Raw genomic sequence first — 23,498 nt, forward strand, 5'->3', positions numbered from 1 at the left:
CAGTGCGAGAGCGATAACACCACATTTAACATGCCTGCTCCCTATTCACACCCAAGATCTTGTAACACTAATGAGTCACATGACACCAGGGAGGGAAAATGGCCAATTGGATCAAATGTGGACATTTTCACTTAGGGGTGTACTCACTTTTGTTGCCAACAGTTTAGACCCTGGGGAGCTATTAATATGTTTTAGGAACTATTTTATGCGATTAATTTTAGCTTGCAAAAAAATATATATATATTTATGCCCGGAACCCCGCTTTAATAGCTGTACACTCACAACTTTGCTACAATGTAAAGTGTAATTTATTCAGTGTTGTCACATAAAAAGAAATACATTTACAAAAATGTGAGGTGTACTCACTTTTGTGGGATACTGTATCTGTAGTTTTTACTTGTCTCTCTCCTAAGCTGTAATTTCTCTCTGGTGCTTCATTCCTCGGTTATCAGCATGAGTCACTTCTGAAAAGTTTCCCCAACACATGCAATAAAATGTTGTGTTGGGGAGGAGAGCTCAGCACACAGCTTGTATTCAGAACAGGGTTCGTCTGCTGTGTGCCTTTCCTCCAATCATCTCTCGCACAGCATCTCAGACCTCTCACTGCAGCTCCCAGCTCCCTCCTCTGTGATACTGACAAATACAGAAGGGTATTATCGAAAATCAGTGCTTTTGAACTGATGTACAAAAGCGAAGATTGCAGATAAACAAGTAAAACTTATGTTGGAGGATTTGATTCATCTTGGTGTATCTGAAGCTATTCAATCTACTGGATATATGAGGGTTCCCCCCCATAAACTGTATTCGTGTTTTTATAGCTGCACCTTTAAACTTAAGTTCTAAACAGAAAAACCACAATGTGCCCTGGCACTCAAATTACATATAGACTGTTTGGAACCAATTGGAGTAAGCAATCAATTTTGTTTGATCGGATGCAGATCAGAAGGCAGGAAAAGTATTGTGCTTTATGAAAATGTCTTCAACACCAGCAATAGACATGTGTTTATATAAATGCATCATAAATTAAAGCACATCAAAATGTGATTTCATACTGACTGGGGGGGGGGGGGGGGGGGGGGGGGAGAAAACATTCATGCTCTGCAACACAACATTTTTTTACCTCTTTAATAGCTCAATACTTATCCCCATTTGACAAATTAACAGTGACTAAAGGGAAAACACCACTAGTTTTTGGAGGGGGGGGGCTTGTATGATGAGTCCAGTTTAATCCACTGGCTGCCCACTAAAAACGGTAAAATAAACAGCGGGGGGAGGCTGTAGACATGCCGCATTCACAATGCTTTGCGGTGCGGCAAATTTAACACAGCTTACCGAGTTCACAGGCAGCACCAACTGTCAAACACGGCTGTGCAAGTTAATGGGGGGGGAGTGTCGCAACCCAAATGCTTGGTTCATAGCTGCGGCGCATCAGCCCCATTATACATTACCATTTGAGAAGAAAAAAAATTTAAAATCCACATGGACTGCTTTCCAGACCGTAAGCTAGTAGGAACCTAGCCTAAGAGGGCAAATGGATGCAAGTGCATTAAAAAAAAAAAAGTTAAAGTGGTATCAAATCCTTCTAGCCTATATAGCCAAGGAAGTCAACATTTTAGCCTCTGATCTGCAGTTACATGTGATCGGTTATAACACCAGAGATTTGATGGCTTCACAGCACAAGCAACTTTGTTTTTCACAACATTATCTTGATTGTAATGGTTTTGGAAAAACGTTCCAAATTAGACAAGTTTAGTTAACCACTTCGTTACTGGCCCATAGTCAAATGACGTCCTGTTTTTAAAGATGGATATCTCAGTAACGGCAGCAGCTGCTGTCACAACCGAGGTATCCATCTTTAGTGCCGACGGTCCTGTACACGATAACGGCGGTCTCCGCGGCGAATTCGCCGCGAGATCGCCGTTATCGGTGGCGGGAGAGGGGCCCCCCCTCCCGCCGCTGTCCCGCGCCCTCCGCCGCTTACCGGAGCCGTCGGTAGCGGCGGAGGGGATCGCGACCATCCGGCAGCTGAGCGGGGACGAGACTGAAGGAAAAATCTCCTTCGCCCGTCCCCCATAGCTCTGCTGGGCGGAAGTGACGTCAAAACGTCAGTCCCGCCCAGCCTCTTAAAGAGACATTTTTTTTTTTTGTCATTTGAAAAAATGACATTTCCAAATTTTTTTTTTTTTTTTTTTTTGCATTTAAGCCCAAATATGAGATCTGAGGTCTTTTTGACCCCAGATCTCATATTTAAGAGGACCTGTCATGCTTTTTTCTATTACAAGGGATGTTTACATTCCTTGTAATAGGAATAAAAGTGATAATTTTTTTATTTTTTTTTATTTCAGTGTTAAAAATTGTAAAATAATTAAAAATAAATGCGAAAAGCAAAAAAAAATTTTTTTAAAGCGCCCCGTCCCGACGAGCTCGCGCGTAGAAGCGAACGTATACGCGAGTAGCGCCGACATATGAAAACGGTATTCAAACCACACAAGTGAGGTATCGCCGCGATCGTTAGAGCGAGAGCAATAATTTTAGCCTTAGGCCTACTCTGTAACTCAAAAAATGCAGCCTGTAGAATTTTTTAAACGTCGCCTATCAAGATTTTTAAGGGTAAAAGTTTGACGCCATGCCACGAGCGGGCGCAATTTTTAAGCGTGACATGTTGGGTATCATTTTACTCGGCGTAACATTATCTTTCACAATATATAAACAAATTGGGCCAAATTTATTGTTGTGTTATTTTTTAATTTAAAAAAGTGAATTTTTTCCCAAAAAAGTGCGCTTGTAAGACCGCTGCGCAAATACGGTGTGACAAAAAGTATTGCAATGACTGCCATTTTATTCTCTAGGGTGTTAGAAAAAAATATATATATAATGTTTGGGGGTTTTAAGTAATATTCTAGCAAAAAAAACTGTTTTAGTCTCGTAAACACTGAATCTGAAAAACAGGCTCGGTAACGAAGTGGTTAAACTTGAGAAAAACAAAAAACAAATAGCCCCTGATTTAGCATAATTTCTTCTGCACTTGCTGAAAGTTTAGTCTGAAAATACCCCCCCCCCCCCCCAAAATAAATAAATAAATCCCATTCAGATTGGGAATTTTTTTATTTTTTTTTAATTATTATTACTATTTGCATTTCACCCAGTCCCTTTGTCTCCATTCTCACCTAGGCGAGAAAGGTGTGTTCCCGCCTATGCAGCCTCCTGATATATTCCAATCATATACCTCAGAAAGCGGCACAAGCGGGGACCTATCCTGACTGAAGGGAGAACTTTGTGGAGTGTCATGGGCCAGCTGAAAGAATCTGGCAGAGACAGCCAGCTCCCGATGACTTCAAGAAGACGAAGGTATGGAATGTGGCAACAAAACAGTAGCACAGGAAGAAAGGAAAAAAAAAAAAAAAAAAAGGATTCACTGGGTGTGCGAGTCCAGAGAAACCAATGCAACCACATCTTAGGACTTGTAAACTACTAAACGTTTTTTTTTTTTTTTTTAGGAGTTTAGGGGCAGGGAGCATGTTTTAGCTAAGAGAATCCTTTTGAATAAATACCATAGGGAGCTAGCCCTCTCATCTGAAGCCTGTGAAATATGGCAGCACTCGCAGTGGTTCGCCGAAGCAAAGAATGGAGACTTTCGTAGGCATGTTTGGTTCCGCTCCTGCATTTTTGTTTTTCCAGTGCTCTTTTTTGCCAGACCAACTATAGGTAGGGGCGGGTTTAGGAGATCACCAGCCCCCTGTGCTCCTTTATAGGAGACTTTAAAATTCATAGTTAGGACTGCAGCACACAGAGTGCCTTGACGTTGGCCTGCAGCTTACTACAGGTATTTGCAAATACATGCAACTAAACCTCTGTTTTTAATGCATACAGCCAGACAGATTAATTTGGTTTAGTGCTTTTTTTGGGTGGTAACTGAGCCTGGCTATTATGGAAACATACACACACACATATATATATATACATATATATATATATATATATATATATATATATATATATATATCCTCCCCCCCTTTTATCCATTTACAGGGATGGAGGCATGTGGTAGTTCCTATCATATGCCTCATCTAAAGTCTCAACCCTATCCCCCCCTTTTTTGACGAGGTTTAGGAGTGTGCCCTTATAGAAAGTAGCTTTCTTTGGGGGCACTTGCAGGAGAGGAGGAGCCAGGAACACCAGCAGGGGACCCGATAAGAGCAGGCAAATATAGCCAGAAGTTTTTTTTTTTATTAAATAGAGCATTTCAAATCACTTAATTAGGCACAACACAAAACTTATCACATCAAACCCGGACACTGCCACATGGAAAGAATGCATATCCGTAGCCAATTCAGGTCCACCATTTGTTCTATTGCCATCTTTGCACACAAGATTAGGCCTTACCTTGTAGAACTAGGGTGTTGAGTTAAAGCCTCATTACAGGAATATCTGTACTACACCTATCAGCCCAAATGATGGGTGTGTTTATATGTTTATATGAAATGTTATAATACCAACCTTCATTATCGAATCCCTATATTGAAAAGCAAAACAAAAAAGTTCTAGTAGCAAAACATATTAACCTGGTCTCTGGTGAAACTCTTGTGGATAGTCAACTCTTGGTTTCTTTCGGTTGTTATGAATATCATATTCTTCTGGTCGACGCCTATACAAATTAAATGTTAGAATTAAACAGAAAATTTGTTGACATTTGTGTATGTACATACCTGAACAAAGCCAGTCTGTAGTACCATCACCATAAAGCCAAACACAAACAGGCCTGATGTTGTAGGTTCAAAGTGGGGCTATTAGAGATAGCTTCACCTACCCAAAACCACACATGCTCATAAACACTGTACTTCAGTACAATACATCCTTACAATAACTGCTTCCATAACATCTTGTATAATGTAAACACCAGCTGCCTCTACGCATATCATTAGCAATGTAGGTATTAAATGCACTCAGGCAACAAGGTAAAGCCAACTGTATGGAGCTAAAGAGCAGCCAATGCTCCATAAAAATGTCACTGACACCAATACAAACTTCTTAAAGGAGAGTGGATTGTCAGATCACCCCATGGCCCTGCAGCATTGTCCCCTTGAAGTGTATCCAAAAGCAGTTTTTTTGTTTTGTAATGCAGTAAGGAAGGGTTAGAACTCCTCTGTTAGGCTGCATTCATACCTGAGCGTATCGTTTTTAGGCAGAAAGTCGAGTGAATTTGCCACAATTTTGTACAGGTCAAAGGATCACTAATGTAAAAAGCAGGAAACTGCCTGTAATCTACCTAAAAAGAAGCTCATGTACTTTGAGCTTCAGGCGACAGAACGCTTAGATGTGAACCGGGGCAATTTAAATGAATGGGGATTTTGCTTGTTGGGCGTATTGAAACTTTTGAGATGAGCGTTTTACAAGCTGAAAATGCTCAGGTGTGAATGCAGCCTCAATAATAAAAACCTGTTCATTTCCCAATTAAGGAAAATTACTCCATTTGTCCAAATGCCTATCAGGACTGCAAAAAAAATCCCCAAATTTGAGTTGTCACCAGAACAAGTAGCAGTCTTCCAATCAGGAGAGTTGTTCGCGTGACAAATTGAATTTCCTACCCCATACACTCCATTAGATTTTCTGCAGATTTTTGTTATCAAATTTACCAAAGCCACATAATATGAGATCAAACCTTAAGAGTTTCAATTTGTATGCAATCAGGCAGGCCCTTGCACTATATGGTTTTGGTAAATCTGAAGACAAAAAACTGGCAGAAATCTAATCGTGTGTATATGGTCTTTCTGTTAAGCATTGAGACAAAAAGAAACCCCAATGAGATACAGGCAGCAAAAGAGAAATAAATACATTGGAGAGGTTATAAACTATTACCTACTCTACACAAAACAAAGTTTGGGCTTTAGACATACTTTAGGGGATACATGTGCATATACATCCAATTTTTTAAACAAATTAGGCACTGGTCTCAGTTACATACAATAAATATGGTGACATCCATCTTAGGAGAGCATATTCTGTTGAAAGCAGCTGAACATGCAGTACATTCAGTGCATATCCATGTAAAAAGCTTGAATTCAATCCTGACCATATCTAAAAGTGTACTTAATTTTTTGACACTTCATTCAAGGTTATATGTACTTGTTTAATGAAGCAAACCCTACACAATCACAGAACTTCGTGCCCTGGTTGCTACAACTATTTGCAGATCATAAATGCATCAAATGCCCATTTCTAACGGCATCCTTATATTCTCTTCCTGCAAGTTATAACTCTGCAAGCCCATTTACTGTTCTTGATCAATCAAAATACCAGTGGGCATGGGTTTGCATAATAAATTATCAGCATTGGAAGTTAAATCACTAAGAGACATTGGTTTTACACACTTCTAAAACTTACTTTTAGCCGTCACTAAAGCCCAACAGTTTCTAATTGGAACCGTTACAGCATAAAATTCTACATTTTTTTTAAATGCCAATTAAACAGCAATTAGTATCCTAATTCTTAAGGATAACCTGCTCAAACATGAGCATAATTAAAGTCCTTTCTACATATTTAATACCTTGTGTTAATCAACCCCATTAAAATGCCCGGAGATGTTATTTTCTGAACAAGAATCATATCAGTTGCACATACAGCAAAAACCAACCAAATGATCAAAAAAATAAAATCTGGTGTAAAGAGGGAACATACCGCTTTCTTGTAGAGTGCATTTATGACCGGTATAACATATAGCAACAGTTCATACAGTAGTCCACTAACGATTTTAAGCTGTAACCCGCACATATACAAGGTGGACATGAGAAGGTGTAGTGCTGTTACAATACATTTTTCAGTCCATTGCAAAACTGGCGTAAAATAGGTCACTTGTTAAGGATCATTAGTGTAAAGGAAACCTCAACTTCGTTGAGTTCAGTCCATATAAAAACGCAAAAAAAAAAAAAAATTGAAAAAAAAAATTAAAATGGAAAAGAACTGAAATAGGGGGCTCTGTCAGGTTTCCGCCTACCTAATTGTGTCCTTTTAAGTTGAAATGAATTGGGACACTGGAGCTGGCTCTCTATCTGACACAAATACCCACAGGTGCACCCCTTCAAACCAACATATCCAGTCCTTAGAAGAAACCTGTCAGCATTACTTAATGCAATTAGCCTATACAAGGGAAAGGTGGTTGGCTGAAGGGCTTTTAAGCATCAGTTCTTTGAAAGCCTTCTCCAACTCTGAAACCAAGTTAACACCCTCCTTTTCCTGGAACATGATGTTAAGTTCTTAAAGCAGGGAGAAATAACCATGTCGATCCACTACATTTACAGTCCACAGGTATTGCCAGCATCTCTGGAAGGGATGTACAGACACAGCAACAGCCACACTTTCTGGTATGTTGCCGGGTCTCCAAGTGCAATTTGCTCCCCTTTCCATACCTAAAGCGGTTTCAGGAGCTCAGCAAGATGTATTCACTGTGGGGATATTTATAGAGCCCATTTTTCAATCTGCTTCTAAACACATCATGGTGAAGCCATATGGAAATAGTCCCAACAAGGCTCCTCTTGAAAACAAAGCAACTTTTTTTTAAAGCTTTATCTCCCCAAGAGGAGGTGGCATCTTCTGCAACACCATTATTGATCCATTTTAAAAGTCCCATATCTGATAGGGGATATCCAGGGTTTTACCTGAAAGAAAAGGCTTTTCACAAGAAATTAAACATTCTTTCTGCAATAGGTTAATAGATTAAATTCCTCAATTATTCTGGCTACAATCTGCAAGGTTGAAAAGATCTAGTTCTATACTAGTCTAAAGTTGCTGCTCTTCAATGACTTTTCCCTGTAGTGGTAACCTCCTCTGATGGTACTTCACAAACAGAATGCAAAGTGGGACTGGGGGCGTGGACTGTGGAAGGGGCAGAAGGAATGGGATCAAAATGAAATCCTCAATGAAGCCACAAACTCTTCCCTGCAGCTTGATGTGAGGATTTTTTTCTCTTCATCACTGGCATCGCAATGTGCTGTGGTGTCCGTCATGTTACGCCAGCACAAGTGCCTACTATCAGTCCAAAGAATGTTTCTAACCTTCCCACATCTCTTGTTGTCTCACGACGAGAAGGACGGCCTCGCGGTCGGGGCTGTGATTGCATTCTTCTCTTGTGTCTCATTTTGTGAATGACTTGATATAAGTCGATGCTTTCATCCGCTGGAAATAGAAGGCAAAGCTGGGTCCCGCATTCTGGTTCAATTTCCTGAAAACAATCAATTCAAAATCAGAAAAGCAAACAAAACACAGATACAATGCTATTCGGGAAGTTACCAATAGAAAAAAAAAAAACAGAAACCTTTTAAAGTTTTTTTTTTTTTTTTTTTTTAATATAGATAGGAGATACAATATGCACAAATTGTAAAATGTAAGAGACTCTGGTTCAAAGGGTGAAACCAATCACCGAAAAGAACACGAAGCTTGTACAGTATAGCCAGAAAGCATGCTTTTCTATTACCACAAGAAATCATAGAACTTTCTTAAACCATCCAACGTATATAAAAAAAACACATTTAAAAAGAAAACTCCCTCCAACCAAGAAACCCAGCCTTTTAGTTGCTGAGATATGACAATGACAGCAAAAGGAATATTAACCACTTTAGCCCCGGACGATTTCACCCCCTTCCTGACCAGAGCACTTTTTATAATTTGGCATTGCGTCGCTTTAACTGACAATTGCGCATTCATACAATGCTGTACCCAAACAAAATGTGTGTCTTTTTTCCCCCCCACAAATAGAGCTTTCTTTGGGTGGTGTTGGATTACCTCTGGTTTTTATTTTTTGCGCTATAAACAAAAAAAGCGACAATTTTGAAAAAAACACAATATTGTTTACTTTTTGCTATATAAAATATCCTCAAAAATGTTTGGAAAAAAATGCCTTCATTAAAAAAATAAAATACATTGCCATAAGCATATAGCGATTGGTTTGCGCAAAAGTTATAGCGTCTACAAACTATGAGAAAGATTTATGGCATTTTTATTTGTTTACTAGCAATTGTGCTGATCAGCGATTTTTAGCGGTATTGCGACAGATTGGAGACTTGACACATTTTTGGGACCACTGACATTTATAAAGCGATCATTACTATAAATATGCATCGATTACTGTATAAAGGTCACTGGCAGGGAAGGGGTTAACACTAGGGGCAATCAAGGGGTTAAGTGCGTGTTCCCTCACTGTGTTTTAACTGTGTGGGGAGGGGAGTGACTAGGAGAGATGACAGATCGCCGTTTCTACTTTGAAGAAACACACAAAATGTCTCCTCTCCTTTGACAGCACAGGGATTTGTGCGTTTACCACACACAAATCCCCTTGCTGGCGCTCATGCACGCGATCGTGCGCCCTCTGGTGGCTCTCCTGGGCAAAGCCGTATATGTACGGGATTTCGCCCAGGAGAGCCATTCTGCCGCGGTATATCTGCGTGAGCCGGCCTGAAATCGGTTAAGAATGTTATTTGTACTTACTGTCAAAAAGGAAATTTTAAGTTACAGACTGGTTTTACCGTCACCTAAAGATTTAGACACAGGCTATAAAAAAAAAAATATTAAGTCAAAGAGGTTGAGCCTGTGCCACAATGAACACTAGGAAATGGATTTTACTGCAAGTACAAAAAAATCCCATCCTCTCTTTCACCTAGGGACACAGGAAGTCAGGGACTGATGTTTAAAAGCAGGTCAGAATGGGGATTGCCAAGAGACATCTGAAGGATCTTATGCTCAACGTTGATCATCAGATGAAGTCTAAACATTCAACTGGTAAAGCTTGAATGTCTGAACACAAAACTAGATGGCAACCTTGCAAATCTGGAAAATTGCTGTGGGATGGCAAAAAGCACACAAGTCTAGTGGAGAGTGCCTTCATTAGGTAAGGGTGGAACCTGATGATCGTTAAGACCCTGATCTTGAATGATGTTTTGTCTGAGTCACTGAGAAATGGTGGGAAAAAAAAGCAGGTTCTGTTTTATGGGGATCAGCAGGGATGACAAAGAGCTGGACAGATGGGATGGAAGAACCATGTTCTGGAAGAGGTTAAAGGCCGAAAGCACATTGGCACATTGTCCCTGAGTAACACCAGAAAAGGCTCTTTACAAACAAGGCTGCCAGGTCATACACATGCCCAGCAGAGTGGAAAGAGCAATATCCCTGATCATTTCAAAAGGTTTGTAGAAACGAGAACCAAATTCAGATTCCACAGAGCCCCGCGTGAGAGCAAGTCAGAATGGGAACTTGGCAGTTCCCAGAAAAAAAACAAAAAACTGCAACTGCCAGTATCCAATGGCAAATCAGAATCAAACGTTTATCTATGCCCAATTGCAAAGACCAGGATTCATCCCAAGGTGAATTTTCTTGGATGAAAGCTTTGTTTCTCACACCAAGAGAAGAATGTGTGATGAAAGAGGAAATCGGGGACATTGCAGGCTTCAGTTCCAGGTAAGTGACACATAATGGGCTACTATGCAATGCATAGTAGCCCATTATGCTTTACCTTTGCAGGGAAACAGAGGAAGTAAAACCCAACAGGGTTTACTTCCTCTTTAATCCCAATTGGTTGTTCAACATAGTACCTTGTACCACAAAATACTTTGATATTGCTTTAACTTCTGTTATTTGTATCCTTGTTAATTACTGCTCCTGTGTGGGCTAAAACATCTGTCTTTTTTCCAAAATAAAAATAATTGAACTAAAAGATAAGAAAGAGTGAACACCACTCTAACTTCATTCACTTGACAAAATAAATGTACTTCACTGGTTTAGGAATAAAATTACAGTAAAACCTTGGTTTGCGAGCATAATTTGTCCCAGAAACATGCTTGTAATCCAAAGCACTTGTATATCAAAGCATTTTTTTTACAGGGTATAAAAGAGAAGAGAGAAGAGAAGAGATTTTTTTTTTTAATTAGGATTGTAGATTAAACGTCACTGGCTTTTAGAATGTAAACTATCAGAAGCCGCAGCCTTTGTGAGCCTATGTTAGTACAATATACCACCTAAAAAGAAAACAGATAAGTGGAAACTTCAAGACTTCAGCTGAAACAAAATAAATAAATCTAACCTGACCATCACGTCCAATCTTCACTGGCTTCATTTCATTCCATGCATTATTAAGATGAGCAGATTTAGTAAATGGAAGTTCTCGCCTATTCAAAAGAGAAGTAAAAAATAAAAATGGTTACCGTTAAAGACTATTTTTTTAAAACTAAAATCTGACATTGATGAGAGATTGTATTAGAATTTTGGTGTCCAACACCAAATCAGCTTACCTGCAAATCCAATCTATCTTGAATACTCCACCAAGCATCTTTGCATTCATGCCTGCTGGAAGGACCCAGTGTATGGGTGATCCACCATGATGGGATTCAGAAGACAGCCGTGCAAATCCTTAAAATAAAAATGTTGTTTATTTACTATAGAAGAAGAGAAAGGGGGAAAAAAAAAAAAAAAAGCCATGTGTAAAATTATCCACTTACCCTGAAATTTTCCACTTTCTCTAACAGAGAACACCAAAATAACACTCCGCGCAGATCTAAAAGCCGTGTTGAGCTTTTTCTCATTTACTGGTAAAGTTGACCAAACACCCTGTATTAAAAAAAATAAAAAGAAGTAAAAAAAGAGAATGTGAAAAACACATAACATCATTAAATACAATATATTAAAACGAAAAGTTACCTTTAGTTCTTCTGGGCGAAAAGGGTAACCTATGAAAACTACCTTCTGAATATACATTTTAAATTATTGCAATAAGGTTGGGGGCTCGTTAACACAATGTACAGACACTTGCATTTTATTGTGCACGATCAATAAAAGGTCTGCGCAAGGAAAATGCACGCAGTAGAGATATGCAGAGTGGAAAAGTACAACATTGATGCATTTTTTCCACAATGTACATGGACGCATGTTAAATGCACAATTACAATCAAAGTGAAATGCGATGACACAGGAAATAGATATAAAAAAATAAATAGATAAAAAAAAAATCAGCTGATCTTAAAATGCACGTAAATGTGTATCAATGAACAACATTTTCATGGGTTTGTATGCACATTATAGTGCAGAGCCCTGAGACCGAAGTACAGGGAAATTTAGCAGTGTGCACCTTAGTAAATTATCCCACACACTGTGCGCCACCTAGCCAGTTATAAACAAAATAGCTTACCTTTTTCTCCTTATACCACTGCATAATGGTAAATCATGTAATATTTGCCACAGAAAGGTTAATTTAAACAGAGGGTTAAAGAATGGTCTTCTGCTAAAAGGCAACAGCCACTTATCTTACCTTTGCTTTAGCCAATGATACATTTTCATGATTGTTGCTTTTTATGAGGAAAAAACGTGCATCCTGCAGAATGTATCGAATTTTGTTGATTCGTTCTGAAAAAGAAAATACAAGAGTGAAGAATCTTTTGCCAAACACATCAATCCGCATCAATTCTTCTAGGTACATTTGCACACAGATTTTGAAGGAACTCAGCAGGTAGATTGTTCCAAATATCTTGGGAGAACCAACCACAGATCTTTCTGTGGATGTAGGCTTGCCTCAAACCCTTCCGTCTCTTCATGTAATCCCAGACGGGGCAAGATGTTGAGATCAGAGCTCTGTGGGGACCAAACCATCACTTTCAGGATGTTGTTCACACTGAAGATAGTTCTTAATGACCTTGGCTGTATGTTTGGAGTCATTGCCCTGCTGCAGAATAGATTTTGGGCCAATCACACACCTCCCTGATGGTATGACATGATGGATAGGTATCTGCCTGTATTTCTTGGCATTAAGGCCACCATTGATTCTTACCGAATCTTCAACTCCATTTGCAGGAATGCAGCTCCAAACGTGTAAGGGATCTCCACCATGCCTCACTGTTGCCTGTAGACACTCAATATTGTACTGCTCTAATTTTCTAGCAAAAAATACTTTTTTTTTACTTTTAAGCAACAAGTGTCAGAAAAAGGTTTAGTCTTTAAGTGGTTGAACTGACTTCATTTACAGACAGAAGTTCATCCCTTTGATCTAAAATAACTATATGCCACAATGTTTCTCTTTAGCTCTGGCTAAGCAATGTTCCTTATCAAATTATCTAGAACCATGAAGCACTTTACAGAACTACCCATGTTTAGATATTCAGACTTGCATAACAAAAAACATTTATGAGCAGTTGGGCTTTTTTTTCGGCTGCCCCTAAACTCTCCACTGTTATCTTATTAGTGCATGTATACAGGATCATTTCTAGGCAGTCAAGTTAAGAAGCATTTTTTGGAAAGAAAAAAAAAAAAGAAAAAAAAAAAAGAAAAAGAAAAAACACAGCGTTCAGGGCAGATGTTCAGAGGCATTTGAGACGCCAAATGTCTGTACCAGCTTGTACACGTGGTACCTCGCGTTTAGTTTACATACGTTTTTCCATTTTTGACCAGTTGCAAAAGAAAAAAATGCTTCTAAAAGTGCAAACTCGGCAAAACTGATGTTTTTAAACGTCGGTTACATCTGTCAAGTTAAATCATTCAGGAGAGGTTTTAAAACATCCCGTGTACATTAAAGTGTATGCCTAGCATACTAGCATATTATGTATTACTTATTGTATTATGCATTACCTCAGATCAAAGCCCCCGCAGTGGTCCTCGTCTCCCCCCTCTAACATCTCTCCTGGGGCTTACTTCCGGGGATTTCGGCTCCTACACTAATTGGCATGCGCGCAGGAGAGATCGGTAACGGTACGCGGACTGAAGCAACGGCACATACACACCATTGCTTCGGTTTGCCCCAGTGCGCATGTGGCGATGACATCGGCACATGCCGGGAATATCTCTTAAACTGTGCAGGTTTAGAAGACATCCTGGGTAACTACAGGTAAACATATACACATACATACATATATATATATATATATATATATATATATATATATATATATATACACACACACACACACACACACACACACATACATACACAGGCTTGCCTGTAGCATAAAGTGTTTGTAAATGGTTTACAACCACTTTAAGCTTTACAAAGCAGAAGTGCTGAAATTTAGCCTGTCAGATTTTACATGCAATTATTGCTGGTGGCTGTTATAGCTGCTAACTATGATCACTGTGTTCTCCCAGCTGGAAGAATACAACAGCTCCACGGGAGGGATTCCCCCTCCAACACTGACTGTTGATGAAGGAATAAAGCGTTTCTTTACGAAAACAAAAGTAAAATCACTCCATCTATGGCTGGCTTTACTTCCTGTCCTAAAAACACAACAGAAACCAATTTCTAAGTGAGGGATAAAAAAGTAAAACATTGCATTCAAGTCTGCTAAAAGGGAAAATGCACTAACCAAACAGCTGGAAGGGGGGGCTTCCAAGTTAGTTTTATTTAGATGGTTAGGTGCACTTATGTTGAAGTCATATTGCTTAGCTACACTGAGCCTATCACCCATTGATCCTAGACTGGATACTCTTATAGCCATTTTCTTATTAGGTTACGACTCAATGCCTCTGTGTGTGAAGTGCTGTGTATGCCTCATGGTATGGTACACTGCTCTTATCTTTTTCTTTCAGATTGCCGGTATGCGATATTCTGTCAGTATTTTTATTGCGTTACTCCCATGTACATAAGTATATGCTGATGGTATCACTGCTATAATTGTGTACTTTGGATGACTGTTAAACTTTATTTTTTTCTAAATCAAGAAGAAAGTCAAATTGCATAATACAGACAAATTTTGGAGGGGAAAAAAAAAAAAAATACCTTTTCGAACATCACGAACGGAAGAGGGCAATTTTTCATGCTTCTTTGCTGAACCTGCATTTAGTCAAATTACATGCATTCAGATTGTGCCTTTAGACAGAAAATACATTTTCAATAAAACCATGTTTTCTATCAGACAAAATGTACAAGATCAGGCTTCTTCAGAATTGCTACATTCACAAGTTGAGCATCAAGATGCAGAAAAACGATCAGTCTAATCTGGCCGAGTCAATGTTTAACATGCAAAAAAAAGAAGATGGATTCCCTAAAAAGTTTCATATGCCATGTCATTAGTGCAATGGATATTTTTCTATAGAACACTGCAAAGTACCAAAGTGGCACTCAAGATGCATTGAAAAAAAAACATTCTAAGCCAAAAGCATACAATAAACAAGCCTTTCCAACCCAATTCTTAGAGAGCCTAGAGATGCATTATTTCTTGTTAAAGTAGAACAAATGGCAGTGAAGTCAAGGTACTTCACTCTCACGCACGCCTCCCCCATTTTTGTCTGCAGTTGCATATGCCAGTGGTGAGCGTCGCACGCTCACCTTAAGTTTAAATTCCTTGTGTGGAAGAAATCAGAACAAGTGTCTAAGAAAGGAAAGAATACCTGCATAACTTCCACTTCTATCAAACACAATTGGAGAAATACCTCTAGCCCTTTTCCTTTCCTCCTTTTTCTCATCTAGAAAATGTGAAAAAATATTGTAAGAATGGCAAGGGGTCTCTGAGTGCTCCCATAGAAACTCTAAACTGGCTGGTTTTCTAACCATCCATCAAAAAGGCAACACAAAAGCGTTGATAATCAAAATCCAGATGCCTAAGATCTAGCAACTACACTGCTGAAACACATGTCACACTGCTTGCACCATACACAATTCAACTAACGCACACAAGAAACAGCAAAAGAGACTTCAATATATAATGTACAAAAAGTGAACTGAAAATTTTAGGCAAGATAGTCTCTAGTAATCAGCTGAAAGGTGCAAAAATAGAACTTAAATAAATTCTCAAAACGTATCTGAAAAATTAGATGAAAATAAAACCAATTTCTAGAAAAAAAAATCATTCAAATGTTTTCCCATTTAAAAAAATAAATATCAAATAAGTCAAAAAAGGTACCAGAGACCCCAAAACCTTATGTAGCTGCACCAATTCGCACATACATGCAACAATCAATGCGCTTAAGTATCAGCAGCATCGGCATAAGATGAAAAAAGGGTTTTCGATATCCAACGTGAGAAAATAAACTCCCAGAGCCAATTTAACCCATTTCCATGTCCATCTAGTTTGGCCCTTGTAATTGTAGGTGAGAGTTGCATAAATTGTAGGGTACTCCAACTTACAAGGTGGTGCACAATTTGGCTTGGTTCACACTGCGGCGACTTGGAGTCAGACTTGTAAAACCAAAGTTGCACGACACGTGCCCATAGACTTTAATGGAAGTGGCCTCCAAGTCAAATCCTCATCTTAAGTGATGTGGATACGACATTAAAAAAAAAAGAAGATTACACAGGCATTCCCTGAAGTCGCCTTGCAAAGTCTTCTGGCAAAGTGGCAGCAGTGTGACCTGAATACGCCACAACTAGTTCAGCATTAGCCGTCACCTGAAAAAAACACGACACCGATAGTGTGGCAGGTAATCTAACTGGGAACTGACTAAATACCACTCCAGACATATTGACACTGGCTGGGAAGGGGTCAACATCTAGGCTGATCAAGGGTTTAGTTGTCCCTAACAAGTGTTAATGTGTGCTGCTTTTTACTACTGTTTAACCCAAAGTACCGAGTTTGACACTAAAAAAAAAAAATTGTGCCCAACCATATTATATTGGTTGACTGGAGAAAGGTCAAGAAGCAACCCACTTGCGTGGACGAAATCACCTAGCCACACACCAAGCAAAAAGAAGATTTTTCAAAGACCTGCAGAAAACCTTGAAGTCTCCTTCAAAACCTTCAGTAGGGAAGAAAATGAATAATCATCGACTTCCTTGTCCCTCAAGACGCCAGCTTCAACAGCAAAGTTGTTAAAGCCAGCAACTATAAACAATGATGAAAGCTATGACCTTGAAAGAGGTCCCTGCCAACATGTTCACTACAGTGTACCAAATTCTCTGGGGCCAGGCTGGCTGATCATAATTACCAGAAATAACATCGATACGATAGTCATGGCTTTTACAAGTACGTTTTTTGGCTATGGTCGACCTGTTGAGTACAATCCAATCTACCATGTATAGCCATCAATAAAGTTGTAATAATAAAAAATAAAAAAATCGGAATGCTTTCCACTTGATAGCGGTGAAGCGAAGCAGTTACAGTGGAAAGGCACAGATTAGAGAGAACGGGTTTCACTACAGCATCCAACATGAACGCTCAAGGATCCTTGGTCCTGGAGACAAACATGTTTAGTTTTGCATTCAACCTGGAAGACACAAGATCCACATTCGGGGTACCCGATCGCCAGAGCTCTTCAAACACTTCTTGGGAGAACAGCCTACACCACTGGGGACTGCTGCTCTTTTTCCAAGTCTGGAAATACGGGTGGTGGACAGTACGGAAATGTTAAGAGTTACTCCCAAGACAGGATGAAGTCCATTTCCTCCTGAGCCACCCAACTTCTAGGGTCTCCTTAATGTATGCCACTGCCGTGGCATTGTCCAATTATACCCTTACATGGAGGCCCAACGACTAATGTAGCAGAGCAAGAGGAATCGCCCTCAATTTCAGAATGTTGATGAGCAATGACCTCTTCTGCACTCGCCAAATCCCCTGGATTGAGACTGTCCAGAAACCACCCCAGCTTAGCAGACTGGCAGCTATCATCAGAACCAAGACAAACACATTTCCTATCTCCAGCATCCGTAAGGAGATTCACCAGACCATAAACAGTTTTGTATTGGGGAATCCAACAACTGTGTCCTCCTGTCCCATACTAGCAAGACATTCTATTGGAGCAAGTTGGAAACTGGGAAAAGGGCACTGCCACAAAGGGATTGGACAGTATCTCAAGCAGGTTTACCTGCGTTTTCAGAGCAAGACATTTGGAGCACTCTCCCCTGGGTGGTATCCCAGGTAAAACCCATATGATCTAACCTCAGGGCTGGGGTTAAAATATAACTAATAGGCAAAACTTTTTGGATAGAGAACAGAGGGACTAGAACACTTGTCAGCTTTTATTGCGGTCTGTGCCCCTATTAAGGATATTCACCCTCTCTACTTGTCCTGTTTACTATCATGTTAAAGTAAAAGAAAATCCCACATCTTGGGTTGTCCCCAGAAAAGAGGGTACATCTTTCAATACGGACACTCGTTCTGGTGACCTGAGTTTCCCCAAGGAATTCCTCACTTCCTTTTGGCTATGGGATAGAAAGTGAAAGGAAATCTCCATAATGGGACACATATGCCGAAAAAAAAAACTGACAATGGTTATAACTCTTACTGTATCCAAAATGGAAAAAGTTGCCTATAGTTCTACTGTAAGGAAGACTTCCTTAAAATCAAAACCCAAAGTGCTTTCCGTGAGAAACACATCACTCTCCCAAAGTGTAGTGGATTGCTTCTTGATAAGTCATCCAAGTATTCTATAAACAGGGATAACCTGGAAACAAGAGACAATAGCAAAAAAACTGAAGACTTGCCTAAAGCTGAATATACACTAAACAACTTATGTCGTTCGATTGCCTTTAGATTTACCTTCAACTATGTAGTGTAAGGGCCTGCCTGGCTGCATACAAAAGTTAAAGCGTTCAGGTTTGACCCTATATGGTTTAGGTAAATCTAAAGGAAATTGTATAGTGTGTATCCAGCTAAACGGGAGGGGGTTACGCCTGGGAAAGAGAACTTCCTGTCTTTTTTTTGCCAGTGTCCAATCACCTTAAGGTGATTTAACCTATATTGTGCATGTCAAGTACTTAAGTGTAAAAGCCATGAGAATGCTGTCATTTTGGATATGTAAGCAAACCCAGCATATTCAAAAAGGCACACTATTGCCCTTAAAGTCTTCTCCTGGCAGCTATATGAAAATATTATGTAGAAAGGGTGATGGCAGAGATGCTGGGCCAGCACAGACCGCATTAAGACATACCCAGAGGAAAGGGATACGACATGAAGGTAGGGGGCCTGTGCTGGAGAATTGACCTGGAGCAAAAACATACCCAAACCCATGCCTCTGAGCATCAGGGACAGGGAGTCTGGTGCAGAGTATCACTTATGTGTACACACACACATTCCATATCAATTAAAACAATCATTTTCACCTTAATAATTCTCTAAAAATAACTGAAGTGTATCTGTGGTAATGCAGTTTCCTACAAACATCCTCGCTTGGCCTTGCTAGAAAAAAAATTCAAATTCACCCAATATAATATATAAATGCACAATGTGCTTTGTTTGCAAAATGTACTTTATCTACATTTTTCGCTCAACGTTGGTTTACACTGTTGCCACCTGTGAGTGCTGGAAATCTATCGAGACTTGTCATGTGCAGAGTGAATACGACCTTATAATTGGGATTTAGATGGCGTTTGTGTTTCACACAGAAACTACACAGAAGTAATTCGAGCAATGCAATACAGACATGCTGATCATACACCAAGAAATGTTTCAGTTACCAAGGATGGTACTTGCATTATTTTAATGGCATGTGTTAGGAACAAAAGGTTTTACATATACTGGCTTAGAACAGACCAGAAATGTCAAGTCCTGATATTTTAGAGCTGAATACTTATGCATGATATAGCAAAACTTTTTTCTTTTTACCGGCATCTGATGCCAATTCCAGTTTAAATAGTCAAAGCTATTTTGGCTGTACGTCTCCAATGGATGCAGTTTATTTTGCACTCCTGTGACTAGTTTTCAGCAGACAGTGGGCTAAAGCCCGTTGTTGGCTGATGTCACAAAGTCAGTCCAGGCTCTAAAAAAAAAAAAAAAAAAAAAAGAAAAGCCATATGGTCAGGATCCACCCAGATGTCTGGACAGCAGGTGGTTCGGCCTCTTAGAGATCCGCTGAAGCCCGAGCCAGCCGCTCCCACTCCCTCCACAGCCCAACACGTTTTACTCTAGTTAAACCTTAAATTAAAAACTCCAAACAAAACTTTCCCTCCGGTTTTGGATAAAATGAGGAAAGTATAGGAATGCTGTCAGGGTTCTCTTGAATTTCCTCTCTATTGGCCTCAACCATCAGATCAAAAAATAAGGAGAAATCCAAATTTTACAACTACCTCTAGAGCAGTAGAAGGGATGCCTTCTTAGGGACTACCATCCAAAGTGAAGTGTCTCTGGGTCAGGAGGCGGTTGTATCTTAATTGAAGCATGCGCTGCCTGTAGTGCTTACTGTATATTCTACATTTGCTTTCTTTTTTAAATGGTGGGATTAGTTATATCAATATACCAGGAACCATAGCCTACTAGGGACATGTATGTGAATGAAGTCAGTCTAGCAAAAACAAAAAAATTTCCAAATACTAAAAAAAAAAAAAAAAAAAAAAAAAAAAAAAACACAGCATGTGTGGCCTCCCAATTTACGGAGAAGGGACAGACGGGTCATGAAGGCTATTAGGTTGTTAAACTTTACTAAATCCCCAAACTTTACTAAATGCACAAATGCAATGCCAGGACAAATACTCTCAGACAAAATAGTGGTTTAAAACCCCAATAGTTAACCTTCTCTAAAAGCAAGCCATATTTTCACTCCCAACTCCTCATTTGCATCATAGTAATACTTACATCTTTACACACAAGGGTTGTTTTTTTTTTTTTTCCTTTAAAAGCGGAGGTTTACCTAAAATAGCAACTATATTCTATCTTAATCAATGCATCATCTACATCACTGAAAGCCACACAATTTTTCTTTTAAAATCTATAAATACCGTATTATTTCTATTTAGTTACTTCCGGGGTTCGTCTCCTACGGGATTGGGTGTTTCCAAGCCTTTCCCCGGGCGCTGCAATGTATTCTGGGAGCACAGTTCCAAGATACATTTTGGAACACAGTGCAGCGAAATTGAGAGATTTCACCTACGAAGTGACACGTGACACCGCTTTCATGAAATGATTGCTTGTGGGCTTCACAATGCCCACAAGCAAAATGGAAACTCGCAAGAAAGGATTTTAGAACTCCTTTTTTCACACGAAAACGGACAGCAGATAATTGCAGGGATCAAAGTAGTGAGTGCACCGTAGTATTGTTAATCCCCAATCTGCCGCGGAACCCCCGCTTTAAGTTTTATATTGCCGTTCTTTGCCTGTCCCCCTCCTCAATTTTCATCATAATTACATCACACCCCCCAGCTGTCTCCTGGTATATCCATGTACAATATTATAGGTCTTCTTTAGGTGGCCATCATTTATTAAAAAAAGGGGGGGGGGGGATTAAGAATCTACGCACAGGAGGATTCTCAAGCAAAAGTCTACTTTTTATCAAGCTGAAGCCCAAAAACATGGCTTTAGCCATTTATACAAATAAAAAGCAACTAAAATACCACAAGGAATGGAAAACCCATGCACAAATTACCTGAAATGTCAGAGCCAGAACCGGAACGAATGGAGTCCGAGAATGAAGCAGAGTCAGATTCTGAGTCGCTGGCCTCACTACGGGTATCATAATCATTTCCTTCTCGTTGGTCTCTTTCGTGTTCTTGTTCATACTCTTCCTCCTCTTCCTCACCTTCCTCCTCTTCAGCTTCCTCCCCTTCATCCTCCTCTTCTTCCATTCCTTCATTGTCACTATTGTTTCCTTGTTCTTCATCAGAAGAATCGCTGCTACCACTGTCCCTCTCTGAACCGTATTCATCAGAGTTACCATCGGATGAGCGACTGGACCTGCTTGGTCGTCTGCTTGAATCAGGTCTTATTTTCTAATAGAAAAAAAAAAAAAACGCAAATAATAAATAATAATCTCAGCCTTAAGGTGGGGGGGGGGGGGGGAACATAAAAGGCTAATATATAAGACACCACTTCTCCTTAGCACATCAAAGCAGTCATTGACAAGGCATGTGCAAACAGACACAATTTACACAAAAAAATAAACTTATCAAATGTACACTATACCTCTACACTATCATGAATTAGTAAAATGCCTGCTCCAGCTCCTAGAATTACTTCCGAGAATAAAGCCATAGGGAGAACTGCGCCAGGTATCAATACTAAATTTACAAGCTAAGAACAGACAAATTATCTAGGGCTCTGTGGATCAGGAAACCAGTTGATTTTACATATCAGCAATCCTGGCAGTAATTGAAGTAAAATAAATAAATGGAAAGAAAAAAAAAAGTCCACCTAAATCTGTTTAACAGAAATTGTATAGGAGACGATTGAGCTGTAACATTAAAAGGGCAAGTTCATCTAGTCATGAAAAAAAGAAAAAACGACCATCTCTAAGTAGGGTTGTCCCGATACCACTTCCCCCCCAGTACTCGCAGATACCGATACTTTTATTTAATCTCATGCGACAGTGACACGTGTCAGTATTTATTTTTACAACAGACCTCTGACATCTCCCCTTTGAGACAGGGAAAGGGACACATATTCCCCAGTCCCTTTCTCAGCAGCCTCCACTGCACTGATAATGAATAGAGAGAAGACAGCGGCTAGAGGGGGACAGATGCACGGAGGGGGACACAGAGGAGAGAGGGGGACAGATGCACGGAGGGGGACAGCAGCATGGAGAAGGACGGATGGGGACAGTCTGCGGTGATATTGTATGACAGAATCACCGATCACCGCTGGAACCCAGCGGGGGGGGGCGGTGCGCAGATTTGAGAGAGAGGACCGGGTGTCAGACTTTTAAATCTATTCAGGATGATTAGTGCTTGCAACTCCCCCACCGCACTGCTCACCCTCACCGCCCAGATATCGGTAAAGCAGCGGAGCATTTGCCCGAGTACAAATACTAGCATCGGTACAACCCTACGTCTAACCATACTGGCCAACCCTCTATACATATATACATAGCAACCCTAAACCTACTCTGCTGGTGTGGTAGTCCGTACACTAATGCACAGCTCTGGAGTATCCATAAAAATGCTTGCAATGGCAAGCTCAACCACATGACCACACTGACAAGAAACACCTTTTTTCTGAACATCTTACCAGAAGAAACCACTTGAGATGTGTTCAATTGTCAGCATGGTCATATGGCTGTGCTGACCAATGAGCACTTGCCATTGCAAGCTTTATAATAGATACTCGAGGGCTGTGTATTGCAGTGTATAGTGTACACTACACTGGAGCCAGACAGAGGGGCAGAAGAATGGCGTTCTAATTAGGACGATAAGGCCAAATTGATCTTCCATAGAAGGAGGGTCTGGGCTTCACCACCTTGTCCTCGAGGGGAGAGATAAGTAGAGGGAAAATGCCCTCATTTGTTTTTTAGGAGCACTGAGAGAACGAAATTCAGATCCCATGGAGTCAGAGGAAAGCGCAGCAGGACTTGTGTGCAATTAAAAGAATACGATTTTGAGAATTAGAAATTCAGATTAAAAAAAGTTATGTAGCAGTCTTGAATTCTCAAGATTATATGGGGGGAGCTTTAAGGCAGCTATAAGATTGACACACTACTGCTCGCTGTTTTTTGTGCATTGGGCAGCCCATACACACAACAAAGGAAGCTCCAGAACCTTTTCAGACATGAAGCGGGGCACATTTACCATGTATGCATTTGGGGTGCAATTAATTAGGGCAACGCAAGCACGATTCAAAATTTCCTGTGCATTGTCACACGTTAAGGAAATATATATATAAACCTTATATAGTGTCCTA

General features: G+C 39.9%; 1 protein-coding gene across 2 annotated transcripts in view; it reads right to left on the reverse strand.

The window, feature by feature from the left end:
* The window catches only part of LOC120915457 (YTH domain-containing protein 1-like), a 50,081-nt gene that overhangs the window by 9,345 nt on the left and 17,238 nt on the right, over positions 1-23,498 (reverse strand). The window contains exons 4-11 of one of the 2 annotated variants that reach the window (XM_040325994.1): positions 21,253-21,595; positions 14,741-14,794; positions 12,287-12,381; positions 11,481-11,589; positions 11,274-11,391; positions 11,066-11,150; positions 8,049-8,215; positions 4,563-4,645 (exon numbers count right to left, since the gene is read on the reverse strand). In XM_040325994.1, the coding sequence (XP_040181928.1) occupies positions 4,563-4,645; positions 8,049-8,215; positions 11,066-11,150; positions 11,274-11,391; positions 11,481-11,589; positions 12,287-12,381; positions 14,741-14,794; positions 21,253-21,595 (1,054 nt within the window). The remainder of the gene's footprint in view (positions 1-4,562; positions 4,646-8,048; positions 8,216-11,065; positions 11,151-11,273; positions 11,392-11,480; positions 11,590-12,286; positions 12,382-14,740; positions 14,795-21,252; positions 21,596-23,498) is intronic. The other variant, XM_040326000.1, reaches the window with a different exon arrangement.

This window comes from Rana temporaria, chromosome 1 (assembly GCF_905171775.1).
Source record: "Rana temporaria chromosome 1, aRanTem1.1, whole genome shotgun sequence".
Classification (NCBI taxonomy): Eukaryota; Metazoa; Chordata; class Amphibia; order Anura; family Ranidae; genus Rana; species Rana temporaria.